Source organism: Podarcis vaucheri, assembly GCF_965113315.1.
Source record: "Podarcis vaucheri genome assembly, chromosome: 7".
NCBI lineage: Eukaryota > Metazoa > Chordata > Lepidosauria > Squamata > Lacertidae > Podarcis > Podarcis vaucheri.
This window is the reverse complement of record NC_138765.1, coordinates 60,510,903-60,527,128: the sequence shown is the minus strand read 5'-3', so window position 1 is coordinate 60,527,128 and position 16,226 is coordinate 60,510,903. Positions and strand designations below refer to the sequence as shown.

Sequence of the window (16,226 nt, the reverse complement as noted above, 5' to 3'; positions counted from 1 at the left end):
GGCTAGTGTGTACACAGCCAAACTCCCAGCCTTGACCTAGGGAGGACTTAATTCATCAGAGAGGCCAAAGTATTCACAATGCCTACTCTCCGGCTCAATAAATCTGTCCTTTCTTTCGCTCTGTAATCTCCCCAGAAAGCAAAGCTCACTTAGGTCTTCATCATTTCTTGCAGCTTCCACTCTTCACTGCCTGTGCCCCATTCCCGCCCCCGCTTGACTTTGTTTTGTTTCCCCATCTCCAGTATCGCACAATCCCGATCCCCAAACTGAGGGGCTATTTTGCCTGCGCCAGCATTGTGTTGCTGTGTATGTTCCTTGTACAGATTTCCATAATGCAAGGGTAAGTCATCCCCCCCTTTCCTTTTTAAATACGTTGCATACAAATCTGCTATAGGGGCAGTTTAATGTAATCCAAAGATTGAAGTAGTTAATGCTGCCCCCTGGCCCCAGACTGCAGAATTGGCACTGTTATGACTGCTATGTAATAGCCGTCCTCCATTTGTAAGAACTTGGGTCATATAGTGAGGCAGCACCCACAACTTTGGAACTCCCCGCCTATTGATATCAGCCAGGCTCCTCCACTGTATTCTTTCCAGCCCCTGCTAAAAACATTTAGGCAAGCGGAAGCAGTTGTTCCATATGCTCCAAAGCTAAGCATGTAGGAATACTGAAGATGCCAGGTGCTTCGGTTTCAAGAGACTGGTGTGCAAGTTCTGTTCCATACAGCGGAACATCAAGAAAAACACAACTAAAATTCACTCCAGATGGTTTGCTCATGTACGTGCACAGAAAATAGATCTAGCTGAAAGGAGTTTTACATTGATCGCTGCAATGCATCCCTATTGATTGTTATTGCATTTTTAAACCATATTTTATTGATTTTCAGATATACCAGGACCAAGGAAACAACAACAATATTATTATTATTGTATAAGCTTGGAAGGTTGCATGATTTTAGAAGGGTGTGTGGCTTTGTGGGGGGGGCATGGCTGTGAGAATCATGAAGAGACCCTGCGCTTGTGATTATTATTATTTTTATTTAATGAAAATTGTACACTGCTTCATTGTTTTTTTTAAAAAAGCCCACACCCTCAAAGCAGTTTACAAAAAGATAATAACCCTACCTTTAAAAGATAACAAAAGTTAACATACTAAAACAGATTAAAATCACCTCAACTTTTTAAACAGCTAAACAGTAACGTGTTCAGCAGGCACTGAAAAGGGTATAGCAAAAGTGCTTGCTTGATCTCAACAGGCAGGGAGTTCCACAGTGCAAATCCTGCTTCACTATATGATCGAGTTCTTACAAAGGCGGGACAGGTAATGGGGGGGGGGCCTCCTGCAGTAGTTCCACTTCTGCCAATTGAAGGGCTGAATGGGCCCAGGCCACTGCATTACACTACTGTTTGCCACTGCACTACTGTTACTGATTCAGTGCTGCCTCCTCTGGCCAGCAGTTAGCTCTTGGAGGTTTCAGACAGAGGTCCTTTATATCACTTCCACCTGAGAGAGCCTTTTAACAGCAGCCGCAAGGGATTGAACCTGACATCGTCTGCTTGCAAAGCATGTACTGTTCCACCAGATTATGGTTCTGTGCCCAAGATGGGAGTCCAGATGGCCCCGATTAGCAGCCCATGTTTCCGCTCTAGATGAGAGGAATGAATAGAGAGATGGCATGTAATTGGCGATGCAGAACCAAGGAAATTTGCCTCCTTATCTTTTTGGTGCTAGGGTGTTATTGCCTTGGGTAATATCCTGAACCACCAGCCTTGCTAACTGCAGGCAAATGTAATGCTTTAAACAGAGAGTGTTGGAGAGATTCTAACATTTCAGGTTTTTTTGGGGGGGGGGAAAGTGCTGCTCAATTAGCTTTGAAAGTCAGAAACAAAACGTGCAAGCAACTTGGCTATCAAAGGGATTATATATTCCCCTAGGAACTCACGACTATCGAAGCATGAATAACGTTTTTCTTTAGCTCTGCATCATCTGTTTCCACCCACCCCTTCCTCTCTTTCAGAACGTCAAAATTAGGGATTCCATTTGGGGTCGTAGCTATCATAATGGGGCTAATTTTGTGTGTGTGCTTTGCTGATGACTGTTGGGTAAGTAAAAAATAAAAATAAATGTCCAAAGCATTAAAAAAAAGAAAAGAAAATTGTACTGCCAGATAGCGTGTGTTTGCCTTAAATGCATTTGCATTGAAATTTGTTTATCCGCTGGGGTAAATTTAATACCAGCCGTGCTTGTAAAAATCTCCACGTATTATTTCTACCTGGGGCTGTTGATCTGGATCCTAAGAACTGCTAACATGAGGGCCACATTTACAGTTACTAATTTCAAGGTTGCCATGGCCAATATCTATCAGCCATTGTCTGCCCGGCTTAAGTGGGAATGAGTTTAGATTTCTCCTGAACATCAGTAGTGGGGGAGGCAGGCACACCTCACCAGGTAAGGCATTCCACAAACAGGGAGGCACCACCGAGAAGGCCCTGCAGTTGGGCAGTGCAGTTGGGCAGCTGCTGGAGTAGACACCACCACCAAGAGGGCATGCCCTGCCTGCCAATCACAGGGCCCATTGTGGTTGGTATTGGGGAAGTCGCTCCTTCCCCAGGATCTGCCTTCCCATTCATCTTGCAGTGGAAAGCCACACGACCCCCTTCTGCTGTACAAAACCACGTTGCTAGTAAACAATGGCCTTGCGGCATTGGCAGCTGCTGGAGGGAGAGAAGTATGGCCAAAGCTCTTCCATTTTAAGAACTGTGTGTAAGGAATCGCCTCCTGTAAACAACAGAAAATGTCAAACATTTGTTGCTGTAGCATGGTTGTAGGGAAGGAGGTAAGAGCTGGTATGCTTATGTGTCATGCTGTGCCTCTGTCATCTGTTTGCAGAGACCCTGTTCAAAGCAGTGGCCCCCAGCCCGCTATCTCCGCACGCTTTCAGAGAAAATGGAGACGATGCCAGCCGTGAGGCTCCCGTTGGCCACTATTGCAATCGGCTCTCTGTTAATTCTAGCTGTTTCTAACTTGGTAATTCCTTTCACTAGTCTTTTTTTCCTTTATTATTTCATAAAATTTACACACCCCTTGACTCTAAAACACCCCCCCCAAAAAAAAGCAGTTTGCAAAGAATAAAAAAAATGAATAGACTTCCTCAGCATTCTCTGCCTTCTAGCAGAAGGTCTCTTTCACTAGCAGACAGGTGAGTTTTAATATTACACAACAGAGGAACTGCACAATCTGTTGTGCAGCAGAGCTACCAGCAACCTGCCTATGCATTCTCTTGCACAACGATGTTCTGCTTCCGCAGAATTTTTAACTATGCAGTACATAATTAAACTGTGGAACTCACTCCCACAGAAGGCAGCGATGATCATCAACCTAGAAGGCTTAAAAGAGCCTTAGACAAATTCATGGAGGAAAGGGCTCTCAGCAGCTACTAACCATGATGGCTATTCTCTGCTGCCATGGTTGGAGGCAGTAATGCTCTTGAAAAGCAGTTTCTGGAAAGGGAGAGTGGAGAGTGATCTTGTGCTCCAATCCTGCTTGCTGGTTTCCCACCTGCCTCTGGTTGGCCACTGGTTCAGCAAGCTCTTACGTTCTTAATGTTTCAAGTAAGACTAAGGGACTAAGTGATTTCAAGAGCTTAATTCATTGCCACAAGCTGTGATAATGACTAGTAGCTTCAACAACCTTAAATACGGATTGTACAAAAGGTGGGTAGATCTATCAACTGGCATCAGCCAGTTCATTTCTTCACCATAAAGGGCAGGATTGCAGATTGTTTTAGCTAAGACTCTTATCCATTGGATTATGTCCTAAGTAGCACTAACTTGTCCCATCAGTGCAAGGATTTACCCCAATAAATCAATATAAATCCCCGCTTCCTCTCCCAACATGCCACCTAAATCTTTATAGACATTTTCACAGTTCTCCAAAGCAGATTTGGGGAAGGATGTGGGGCACACATGACAGGAGGAGAGGGGGGAGGAGAAGTCCCACGGCACAGGTGGAAATCCTTTCACTGACTGGCCACGTTGGTGATAACTGCCATTGTTTTGTAATAAAGCTATGTATTCGAATTCCTAACTAGTTTCTAATTTTTTAATTAGCACACAGACCAGACTATTGGAAACTGTACTACACCAAACCTGGTGAGTTTTAAAAAGCAAGTTTTGTTTGCTATATTAATAACCTTTGGTTTAGTAGTCCAAGATCGGAGATCTATTTCTTATTTAAAATGCAAACTTTAAAAAAATTATTGGTGCCCTAACCATCTTGCTTTTCTATTACCTTTCTCTTTGCATTTCACTGTTACATTTTAATTCTCCTTTCATGTGTACAATAAAACAAAACAAGAGGTGTTTTTTTTTAATTAAAAAAATTACCCTAATGATCTATTCAGCTTCTCAGTCTTAGAATCCTTTGGTTGTATTTTAAATTACTCATGGCAGAACCCTTGGCCAAAAAAAAGTGTGGTGATGGCAGCGGTCAAAAATAAATGAATGAAATTGACACTTGAGAGATAGAGAGAGCCCACCTCACAATCAAGGCATAGAGAAGGGCCATTGCTTAGTGAGCGATTCTCAACCTGTGGGTCCCCAGATGTTGTTGGACTACAACTCCTATCATCCCTGAGCTCTGGCTTTTCTAGCTAGGGATGATGGGAGTTGTAGTCCAACAACATCTGGGGACCCACAGGTTGAGAAAGGCTGGCTTAGATGGAAGGCATCTGCTTTGCATGCAGGAAGGGCCCAGGTTCAATGCCTGGCATCTGCAGGTAGGGAGAGACCCCAGCCTGAAACCATGGAGAGCTGCTGCTCATCAGTGTAGGCACTACTGAGCAAGACGGACCAATGGTTTGACTCAGTATAAGGTAGCTTCCCGTGTCCCTATGTTCATCCTTGAGCTGCTCCATTCTGAAGTATGCATTATGGTTCAAGTCACAACAGCTCCATGTTTTCTTTAGCCAACCACCAGACAGTCCTGTCGATTAATCATTTTGCTCTGCATGTTGATGGAGCCTGGCCTGCCACAGACAACAAACAATAGTCTCTCTCTTTCTCTTTCTCTTTCTCTCCTTCTCTAACAAAGCAGCAGGTGGGCAACAGTTCTTCTGAAAACAGCGACATGCTGAGAATTGAAGCTGAGACCTACTCAGTGAGTAAATTTGAACTTAAAATATGGGTTTAGATACATGCTGGAGAGAATTGAATACCAACACATGTTCAAAAGCTATTGGCTTCTGGCCATAACAGAAAAGTGAGATTGCCTTGCTTTTCCAATGCCAACATTCCATTGTGCTCCAGCACGATCAAGAAACAACTCAAGTTAGGGCAATGCAGAGAATGGGATGGCTTGATTTCTAATGGATGTAGCCACTGAGTAGGGGTGGGGTGGGGGATAAAATTTCATGTAAATATGTATGAATTTTCATGAGGACTTTGCAATTGAAAAAAAAAAACAGATATGAAAATGTGGAGAACAGAATTTAGGATTGGAGAAATGAGAAACTGAGAGAAGCCAAAATTGACAAATTTGCCCTTACCTAGGACATGACTACATAGGCAATCAGTGTGCCATGATATTATTTATATATACACACACACATATACATATATATATTTAGATAGATACATATTTTTTTAAAGCCGCTCCTCTTCTGTTCCAGTATTATACCTACTGCTGCCTTCTGGGTTTCATCGCCTGCTCTGTGTTCCTTCGAATGAGCTTTGAACTGAAGCTTATCCTTTTGTCAGGAGCTGTCGTTGGGTATTTCATTGTATTTAATAGCAACCTGCTTTTGTGCTCCAGCCGCAGCAACGTCACTGACTCCACCACAAGGTACGGTATCTTGCTTCTCAATGGTAACAACACTCTGTAAGCTGATGGTGAGCTTAGTGGAATTGCAAACTGCTGCTCCAGGAAGTGATCTCGTAGATTACAGTTTCTTAAGAAGATAGGAACAGACCCAAAGTATGCTGCAGCATGGTGACATTAGCTGCATTAGGAACCCTTTTCCACCAGTGAAAAAGTTGAGTTCTTGGGTATTGTGCGGATAATGATTACGCTAGTGTTGCAATGCATTTGCTGTCACTGCAACATGTCTCACAAAACCTTCTTCCTCCTACCTGAAGCATTTTCAGATGTTTAAACCACTCTGCAATTTTCATGCAAACACAGGGAATTGCCTTGTGCCAAGTCAGACTAGAGCAGACACTAAATGGCCTCCTTACTTATCATTGTGTTCATCGGTGATGAATTTGGGAGGTCACCTCGTTGCTTTTCTCTCTTGGCCCACCTGCACCATACAGTTAAAGTGCTGCAATATGACTTTAAATAGCCATGGCTTCCTGCAAGGAATCCTGGGTGCTCAGAGCATTAGGAGACCCCTATTCCCTCTCACAGAGCTACAATTTACAGAGTAGTTTAACAACCAATTCCTCTTTACAGGGAGCTCTGGGAATTGTAGTGCTGTGAGGGTAATGGGGAATCCACTATTTTATGTTTACCAACTTATTCTCTCTCTGACACCCGTTCAAGATGGTGCATAATGTGGAATTTGCCCAATCAAATCTCAAACTGGAAAAAGCCCCATCAAATAATTTTTGTTTCATGGGCTGGAAATGCTCAAGCCTGTCTTCCATTTTGACCTCTTGCCCTTGAGAGTAGTACTTATCCAAGTATCAAACTCAGAGGTGGATGGCAGTGGCGTTTACTTAACCCAACAAACTCAGGGGTGTCCCCCCCCCCTTGCAGGAGACAATATTTGACAGTAATTTATTTATTTTTCTAACGTGGATGGGTGTCTTTGTGTCTTGTGAATGGTTCCAACGTGCAATCTGGCAAACTCCTGTTTGTAGTCCTCTGTATCGCTTGAAACTTTGAACGTTTTAGAGATGCATTTCCAAACATTTAAGCATGGGTGTTTCACACATAGTTCCAAACACTTTTAAAATGAATGTTTTTGTTTTGTTTGCTTTTTGTTTTAGGTTTTTTATGAAAGAACCAAGAACAATGACAAATTTATACCTGGCTCTGTTTTACATAACTTTGGTTCTACTGTCAAAACAGGTAGGCAGCCCAGTCCTCATAGGTGTGTGATTTGCCCAGAGCTTTCTGTCTTCAGTTTATCTGTGATGTGACATTCTGAACCTTTTTTCTTCTTACTGTGGTATGTGGAAAGATTGATTGAATAAATAAATAAGAAAAAGATTGAATAAATAAATAGTTGTCATGTGGTAGAATGGATGGTACCGTTTTAGTCTGCAGCTGGGGGGAATTTGTGTTGTTGTTTTTTAAAAAATACTTCACTATGGGTATCCCTGCAAAATTATTTTGTGGTGTTTTCCGGATCTGCTGCATTTTGTAACAAATCAGACACTATAGGATTTGTTCTGAAGTGCCCACAGTCTCTCTATGCCTGTGAGTTGTGCTTCCTCAGTTTGGCAGTTGGTTGAATGGTGGAAAGTCCCAGTAGCACGGAGATAAAATCTGTGAGCCTAATACTAGTGATGATGATGTCTTAATGACAGCTGGGAAACACAGCGCAATGATTTGGGATAAATAATTAGGTACGATTTAAAATAGAAATGTGGCTTGTGGGAGCATGTTAGACAGTTAATGAATGCTGCACGTGTACAGGAATATGGGCATTTGTGGCTTAGTACACTTGGCTTGCATGGGGAAGAAAATGTGTGGTGTGCAATTTGGGGCGTCAGGGGTTAAATGCTTGGCTTATTGGTCAAGTCTCTCATTTTAAAAGATTTCAAGCTTTTGAAGGAGGAACAGTTGATTTCATGGACATTAAAAATGTCATGGAGCCCCTGAACCCACAAGGCATTAAACAAGTTTGCTGCAAGTACACAAAGCTTTTTTCTAGTATTTTCAGCTTGCTGATATTAAGGCTGAGTTTCATAATTCCTTGGTTTATTTGTTTTTTGCAGATAGACTATTACTGTCGTCTGGACTGCCTACAAAAGAATAAATTTAAACAGGAACACGAGTCGTTTGAAACAATGGAAAACGTAAACCGGCTGCTGCTGGAGAATGTGCTCCCAGCTCACGTTGCTGCCCATTTTATCGGAGACAAATTAAACGAGGTATAGAACAATAAGATTCACATTGCTCCATTGCAATAAGATTCACATTGCTTTCGTTCACTCCTCTGCTAATCTTTAAGAGATCACATGTTGAAAACAGCAAGAGGACAAAGCAGTAGAAGCCCCATGGTCTAAAAAGCAAAATAAATCTTAGGTCTCATTCAGAATATACACTTGAAGTGCTTAACCACTTTAAAATCATGGCTTACTCCAAAGACTTCTGGGAGCTGTCGTTTGTTAAGAGTGTCGTTAAGAGCGACAAATTTCCGTCGCAAAGCTACAATTCTCAAAATTCCCTGGGAAGAAGGAGTGGTTGCTAAACCACTCTGGAAATTGTAGCTCTGAGATTTCTGACACCTAGCGTGCACTTCTTTGAATTTACATGTGCTTAGACAGTGTTGCTTTAGTTGTATGGGGAGATGAAAGCAACTGGTAGCGAACAATGATATTGTTGAAACTGTTGTTGCATTTCCTGCAGGATTGGTACCATCAATCCTATGACTGTGTCTGTGTCATGTTTGCCTCAGTACCCGACTTCAAGGTGTTCTACACAGAATGTGATGTCAACAAGGAAGGGCTGGAGTGCCTTCGACTCCTCAATGAAATAATTGCCGATTTTGACGAGGTACCTCTTGAGGCTTGTGGGGGCCCTTTTGGTGTTGGGATTGGTTCTCTCTTTGCCTGTCCCCGCCTCTTGTGTTAAATAGCCAGAAATGAGTATTCTCCTCCCCTCAAGTCTTCAGTGTAGTGAAGAGAGATCTTCTTCTTCACAGAGGAGAGAATTGGCTTCTTGAGTCATGTTAGGAAGGGCCTTGGAGCCTGCTTGGCAGCATTTAAAAAATGTGACTGGTTGCATTTGCAGCAGAGAGGTGTATCATAATTCAGTGGGAGAACACATGCTTTGAATGCAGAAGGTTCCCGGTTCAATCCCTGGAATCTCCAGGTACGGATGGGAATCCCTTCTGAAACCCTGGAGAGCCACTGCCAGTCAGCATGAACAAATATTGAGCAAAATGGACCCAATGTTCTGCCTCGGTAGGAAACAGCTTCCTATGTTTCAGGGATGGGGGAAACTGTGGTCCTCCCATCTCCCATCAGCTCCGGTCACCATGTTCAGTGGATAGAGAGGATGGGATTTGTGGTCCAGCAGCAACTGTAGAAGGCCACAAGTTCCTGACCCCTGAGTAAGAAGGATGTACAGGGTACCTCTGCTTTGCAACCTTGGAGAGTCATTGCCAGTCAGAGAACACAACACTGAGAGTTCTTACATACTGAGAGCCCTGCTGGATCAGACCATCAGTCCAACTAGCCCTGCATTCCCTTCCCCACAGGGTCCAATCAGGGAAGCTCACATTCAGGACAGGAGGACCTTAGCCCTCCCTCACTCTTGTTCCCCAACAAGAGGCATGCTGGTTCTGATCCTGGATCAGATACTTCATAGTCATCCTGACTAGCAGCTATTGAGAGCCTTGTTTTCCTTCCAGTTGACCTGGGTATAAGACAGCTTCCTATGTTCCAGGGGGTTGGGTGGAGTGTGTCCTGTGAAGAAAAGTATCCTTGAACCAGAGAACCATGGTTTGATTTGCATACTTGAGCAGGATGACGCACCTACTTCTACAACCTTATCTTGAAAGGGTTGCCATCAAGGGTCAAAACACGATGAAAGGGGTGTGGGTGGGTGTCTTCATGCAGACATATTAATCAACCTATTGGGGAAGTCAGAAACACACAACCAAATCTTAAAACCCACACATCCTTCCCATGTATTTTGCCATATATTATATGTATTTTGCCCTTGGTGATCGGTATGAAGTAAAAAAAAAATGTAGCAGGAAAACCAGCCCTATCTTGAGCAGTATAGCCTCTTCCCCTTGTCTAGCTTATTCCACTGGAAACTCTGGTCTGTGAGAAGACTGTAACAGGACAAAGAATCATCCAGGTCCTGGATTTTAATTGTTTTATCAATTTTTCCCCAAACAGCTGTTGCTGAAACCTAAATTCAGTGGTGTTGAAAAAATCAAAACTATTGGGAGTACATACATGGCAGCTTCAGGACTCTGTATTACCCCAGGCCAAGAGAATAATCTGGTAAGTCACCTGCTGAAATACAAGCCACTTTGATAGTGTGTGTGTGTGTGTGAGAGAGAGAGAGAGAGAGAGAGAGAGAGAGGGAGAGAGAGAGAAAGAGCAAGGTTCTAATCCCCACTCAACCATGAAGCTCCCTGGGTGACCTTGAGCCAGTCTCTGCCTCCCAGCTTGTCCTACCTCACAGGGCTGTTGGGATTAAAGGAGGAGGGAGAGAACCATGTGTGCCCCCTTGACCTCCTTGGAGAAAAAGGTGGGATATAAATGCAATAAAGAAAATGAAATAAATAAATAAATGTGAGTTTTGTTACCAGCTACTTTAAGCAGAAAAGGGACGCAGGTGGCGCTGTGGTCTAAACCACAGAACCTAGGGCTTGCTGGTCAGCAGGTCAGCGGTTCGAATCCCCGCGACAGGGTGAGCTCCCGTTGCTCGGTCCCTGCCCCTGCCAACCTAGCAGTTCGAAAGCATGTCAAAGTGCAAGCACATAAATAGGTACCACTCCAGCGGGAAGGTAAATGGCGTTTCCGTATGCTGCTCTGGTTTCGCCAGAAGTGGCTTAGTGTTACTGGCCACATGGCCCAGAAGCTGTACGCCGGCTCCCTCGGCCAATAAAGCGAGATGAGCGCCGCAACCCCAGAGTCGGGCACGACTGGACCTAATGATCAGGGGTCCCTTTACCTTACTTTAAGCAGAGAGAGGAATGTAGGTGTCCACTGACTTTACCTGCAGTTCTAGGATACGCCTATAATATATCTGCACTCCATTAGTGGAGGAGTAGCTACCTCTGGCCATCAAGATGTCATTGGACTAAAAAACCCATTCTGGCTGGGGCTGATGGGAGTTTTGAGTGCCAAAACAACCTGGAGGGCCACAGGTTCCCTATCCATGCACTAATAACTTAAAGCAAAGATCCTCTTAACACTCTCCCTCCTGCCCCAAAATATTGTTTAGGACCAGGAAAGACAGCATGCTCAAATTGGCATCATGGTGGAATTTGCAATGGCTTTGATGACTAAGCTGGATGGCATCAACAGGCACTCATTCAACAATTTCCGTCTCAGAGTTGGTAAGTTCAATCCACTCCCCCCACCCAAAAGTGGTGGGGCAGGCTGAATTATCTTGGGGACACCACTGTATTTCTTCCATATTCAGTGATTTTTAAAATCACTACATCTTAGAAGAACATCTAATCCAGAATTCTGTTCTGATAGCAGCAAACCAAATATCTGTGGGAAGCCCGCAAGAAAGATCTGAGCACAAGGGTGCTCACCTTTCCGTTATTTTTCGGCAAGTGGTATTTGGAAACATTACTACCTCCAGAGCTAGTGTGATTTACACTGTTGCTTAGGAACCACAACCAAAGAACATAAAAAGAGAATTGCTGAATTGCCAAGGGTCCATCTGGTCCAGAATCCCGTTTCCCACACTAGTTGATCAAATGCTTGTAGGAGGCCCGCAAGCAGAGCACAGAAACACGAGGCGCTATGTTGTTCTCATTCAGACCACTGGTCCACCTAGCTCAGGGGTCAGCTCTTTTACACCTTTGCCGCGGCTCCGGGGCGGATACTAGCGAGGGGAGGAGGCGCATTGTGTGCCCTGACACTCCCCACTGTTTTAAATGTCGCAATGGTTTTGCGGCTCCCGGTTTTTTTTTCTTTGGTCCAAGTGGCTCTTTTTGTCTTAAAGGTTGCAGACCCCTGACCTAGCTGGTCCACCTAGCCTCAACTGACCAGCTGGGTTTCAGGCAGGAGTCTCTCCCAGCTGGGAGTGGTTGGACTCCAGTTTCTTACAGCCCCAACCAGCATGGCCATTGCTGAGTATTCACTACTGACTGGCTCTCCAGGGTTTCAGGCAAGAGTCTTGCCCAATTTTACCTGGAGATTCCAGGGACTGAACCTGGGACCACCTCCTCTGCCCGGTAAGCTAATGCAACCCAGATAGTGTTGCCATGACCAGTTATCGATCAGCTTACGATAACATAGAAGTGGACTTCTTCACGGGGTAGTAGCAGTGTTCCCTGCTGAAATACAAGAAGCCCCATCAGTGTTGGCATCCCGCCGGCTTCTGAAGACATGCCTTTGTTTAGGCACACATTCCCTTGAATTGAACTTGTGATTTTATTTTCCCATGCTGGCATACAACACCTTCCTCTTTTTGTGCCAAGAAGCCACAGGAGTGGAAAGCAAAATTTCATCTTAACCTTCCCTTTCCTGTTCTTGCAGGAATAAACCATGGCCCTGTAGTAGCTGGTGTGATTGGTGCTCGCAAACCGCAGTATGACATCTGGGGAAACACAGTCAACGTTGCCAGTAGAATGGAGAGTACAGGAGAACTTGGGAAAATCCAGGTAAAAAGGGGGGGGGCAGAGGGGTGAAGGAAACCTGTACAATGATTAGAACATAAAAAGAGTCCCTCTCCAAACCCAGAACTAAGGAGGTCATTGTGACTGTTTCCATTGCCTTTTAATCTCATCTCACCTACCCTTCCTGCTTCTTGAGTCCCGTCTCCCCAGGAGCAGCCCAGATGTTTTACTGTCCAGCAGGAAAGAGGTTGGGGGAAAGCTGTATAGTTTATTCCTATTGTGGCGGTTTCCTTGTTCCTCTTTCTGCATGCTCTTAGCAGGAGTAGTAGCTGGGCCTGAAAGGGATGAATGCTCACTTTGAATTATGAATGGACTCATGTGTTTTCTGTGCACAGGTTACAGAAGAGACTTGCAAAATACTGGAGAACCTGGGATATGCCTGCGAATGCCGAGGACTTATTAACGTCAAGGGGAAAGGAGAACTGGTGACTTACTTTGTGTGCACAGATACAGCCAAATCCCAAGCGCTTTGATTCGAGTAAGAAACTGCTGAGAAGTTTGGTCAAAATTTGTGTCCTGCTGGGCTTGGTTGTTTTTAAAATAACTTCCCTTCCGGAAAGCCTGGAAACTCCGCCTCCTTATGGAAAGGAGCTTATGACAAAAACGAGTGCGGACTAGAAGTGGTAGTACTTGTATCTCAAGAGGAAAGGATTGTGGAAAAGCTCTTTACAGCTGTGCCTGTCAAAAGAGTTTGCAGGTGTCCATGTTGCAGATTATTCTCTCCTTTCCCTGCCATGCAGCCACAGGACAGAGCTCCACTTCTGCACCTTTTTCATGGATTCACAGTTGAACGAATTGCCTCGTTAAAACATTCCACTGCCTCATCCTTTCAGACCTGGTTTTAACAGTATTGCACTTGTCCATGGCCACAGCACCGCCTTGAGTTTGCAGCAGTCTTATTACATAAGGCAATGGGACCAAAGACTCCTCTGCCTGAGAACTTTTTAACTGGAGATGTCAGGGGTTGACTCTGGGATCAACTGTACACAAAGCTTGTGCTCTTATCATTTGGTTGTGCTTCCCCCACCCTCCCACCTGACTTTGAGCTGCAGCTCTGCTCTAGAACTGGATTTCAGTACCAGGAACTGTTGCACTGCCAGTATTCTTCTCTACAACCACAACCCGGTCCTTATAAACATTTCTGTGGTGGTAATCCTGTTCTGCTGCTAAACCATACCCGGATATATCATACACATCTGTTTTGCTTATGCCTGTGCTATTCTCTACTGGAGCAGAAGACAAGTGATGTGAGGAACTTGCTTATTTTTTGCTCACATGGCTTATTTTTTTCTGGATTCTGTTACCTGGGTCTGGAAACATTCTTGGCCTTGGTTCTTGAATGTGCTTTCCACTCTGGGTGGAAATGTGTGGGTGGCTTCTCCTCGTACACCTTTTGCTTGTGCTGTAATGTTTTTTGCACTTCACCAGGTGCTTTTTGTTTCAGCAGCTATTAGTGCCCCACAGCAACATGCTTAACATCAGCAGTGTGAGTGTGCGTGTAAAAATCCAGATTCTTGCACTTGGTAACCCTGCTCCTATAATTGTGAGTAGCTTCAAATAGTTTTCACTGCTGGCATGGCAGTGCTGTAAGGCAGGCAGAATTGGGTGATACACACTCTTAAAATACGGCACAGAGAAACTTCCAGTGTCTTCCTTAATTCGTCTGATAAAAAGAAGTATAGTTTCTGGGGATACAGATCTCTCTTGTGGGCGTAACAAACCATAGGGCAGCACATTGGCAGCTACAGTGCAAATTTTGTACAGTTAGTGAACCTCTCCCTCCCTCCCAAACTATTGTATTGCTAGATTTCATCATTGGCAAGAGGCTGCCACCTGTTTCCACATTTTTATGATAAAAATGGACAGAGAGGGCACAACCAAATACAATGTCCACCCTGAGCCAGACTTGAACTTCGTATGTCTACCACCTTTTGCTATGCCATGGGTTTTTGCTTGCTCCAGTCCCATTAGACAATTTGAGAGGGGGGGACCTATTTGTTAATTATTATTCTTTCTCCTGTTGTCTGTAGAGTATTTCTTTCTAGCTTCAGTGATATTTAGCACAAACTAAGTCAGCATAAGGCAACTCCAAAATTGACCCCTGAATACCAACCTATATAACTAACTAGGTGAAGGAGAAATACTATGGGTTTCAGAACTCATTTTGGAAACACCTCACAGCAGTGTGTTGTTACCAGCCACCATGCAAGATCTGTGTGAGGCATGCTAATTGGGAGTAGGGAAAGCACAGAAAGCTGGCTTCTGAACAAAATAATTTTTCAGGTAGAACTCATTTAGTCTGCTTAAATGATACAGGATTGGATCCAAAGATGCAGAAGGTACAGGTTTCAGTAGAGCCTTGTACAAGAAGAAACTAAATTGCAAAAGATGGAGATTTGCTTTTCCAGCTTGTTGCAGGAGCTTAAGAATGGCTCTAGAATCTACCTGTTTTATTAATGGGCAAACTCCTGAGTTGTTTGCAAATCAGGGCCATCAGCTTATGCTCAATATTTTTTGGGATCCAATCCACTGTACCTGCCATTAGGTGTATTCCCAGGGGCTAGCCTTGAAACTTTTTTATCTTATGAAAATTACTTCTGTCTGACAGGCTTTTCACAGGAGAACCAGAAACAAACCACTAAGTCTTACAGGCAAGGGGAAAAGGTGTAAATTGTTTACAATGTGAAATGAAGAGAGAGTTGTTTATGTGCCCCATGGGGGGGGGATGCTTAGCAGCGCAGTGCTATGCATGTGTACTCAGAAGTAAGTCATACTGGGGCAGTGGGTTTACTCTCAGGTAAGTGCACATCTTGCAGTCTGACTTTATGTGGAGCACAACTGAACTGTGTTGACTAGTACCTGGGCATATCCTAGGAAAGCAAAATGAATGGCTTTGCATTGAAGTGTTCTATAAATTTAAATGTGAATACCATGAAACATTTTGAAATTGTATGTTTTTCCCTGTGATTGAGATTCTGTAGAATGCCTTTGGCTCTGCTCCAATTTGCAAGTCACTCTCTGGAGTAGCTTAACTGAAATCCAATTGAAGTTTATGGAAATCATTCCAAGACTTGAGGACTGTGACTCTAGTATTTTTAAAAAAGTTTTCAGAGTAGAATGTGACTAACTGTGCAAAGATTTCTGGCATTCTTTGCCCTGGATGCAGCCCTGTTGTGTTCATTATAATTACTGTGTAATTAACTTATGCGGAGGTTGAAGTGCCTATGTTTCATGACAGGAACAAAACTCTTCTAGTCAAGTCCTACTGTGGCTTTTAGGACTTTTGGAAAGTCTTAGCTGTCTAGAGTAGGTCACACTGGAAAGTAGCAAGATAGAGTAGTCCTAGGTAGGATAAAAAGGAAACTTACACGATTGTATTTTGTTATAGCAGCAAGTTAATGTGAAATATGATAACACTGCTTTCAGTTCTTACTTTAGTGTGCATTTGTTAGAATGCTTTAGTTCAAAGCATCCACCTTTAATCTTTGCAACTCTTTGTCATCGTTTGGCATCAGTTATCAAACGTCATATGCCAACAGCAGAAACTCAAGTGTGAAATGCAAGTATTAATGTTTAATTGTTTCTGTTCACATTCTACTGCAAGTCAAGGTAACTTGTCTACCTTCTGTTTTAATTCTAAATTTCCCAGATTAAAAATTTAGGATGCGTTTGTTGCCTA

General features: G+C 43.7%; 1 protein-coding gene across 4 annotated transcripts in view; it reads left to right on the top strand.

Moving 5' to 3' along the window:
• The window catches only part of ADCY7 (adenylate cyclase 7), an 84,471-nt gene extending 68,256 nt beyond the window's left edge, over positions 1 to 16,215 (top strand). For 2 of the 4 annotated variants that reach the window (XM_082232865.1, XM_082232863.1), the window contains 13 exons: positions 243 to 340; positions 2,018 to 2,102; positions 2,890 to 3,027; positions 4,110 to 4,151; positions 5,092 to 5,157; positions 5,669 to 5,841; positions 6,990 to 7,071; positions 7,944 to 8,099; positions 8,578 to 8,724; positions 10,080 to 10,187; positions 11,137 to 11,251; positions 12,408 to 12,532; positions 12,883 to 16,215. In XM_082232865.1, the coding sequence (XP_082088991.1) occupies positions 243 to 340; positions 2,018 to 2,102; positions 2,890 to 3,027; positions 4,110 to 4,151; positions 5,092 to 5,157; positions 5,669 to 5,841; positions 6,990 to 7,071; positions 7,944 to 8,099; positions 8,578 to 8,724; positions 10,080 to 10,187; positions 11,137 to 11,251; positions 12,408 to 12,532; positions 12,883 to 13,020 (1,473 nt within the window). In that variant the 3' untranslated portion in view covers positions 13,021 to 16,215. Of the gene's footprint in view, positions 1 to 242; positions 341 to 2,017; positions 2,103 to 2,889; positions 3,028 to 4,109; positions 4,152 to 5,091; positions 5,158 to 5,668; positions 5,842 to 6,989; positions 7,072 to 7,943; positions 8,100 to 8,577; positions 8,725 to 10,079; positions 10,188 to 11,136; positions 11,253 to 12,407; positions 12,533 to 12,882 lie in introns of those variants that run through there. The other 2 variants (XM_082232864.1, XR_014222015.1) reach the window with 2 other exon arrangements.
• The last annotated feature ends 11 nt before the right edge of the window (positions 16,216 to 16,226 follow it).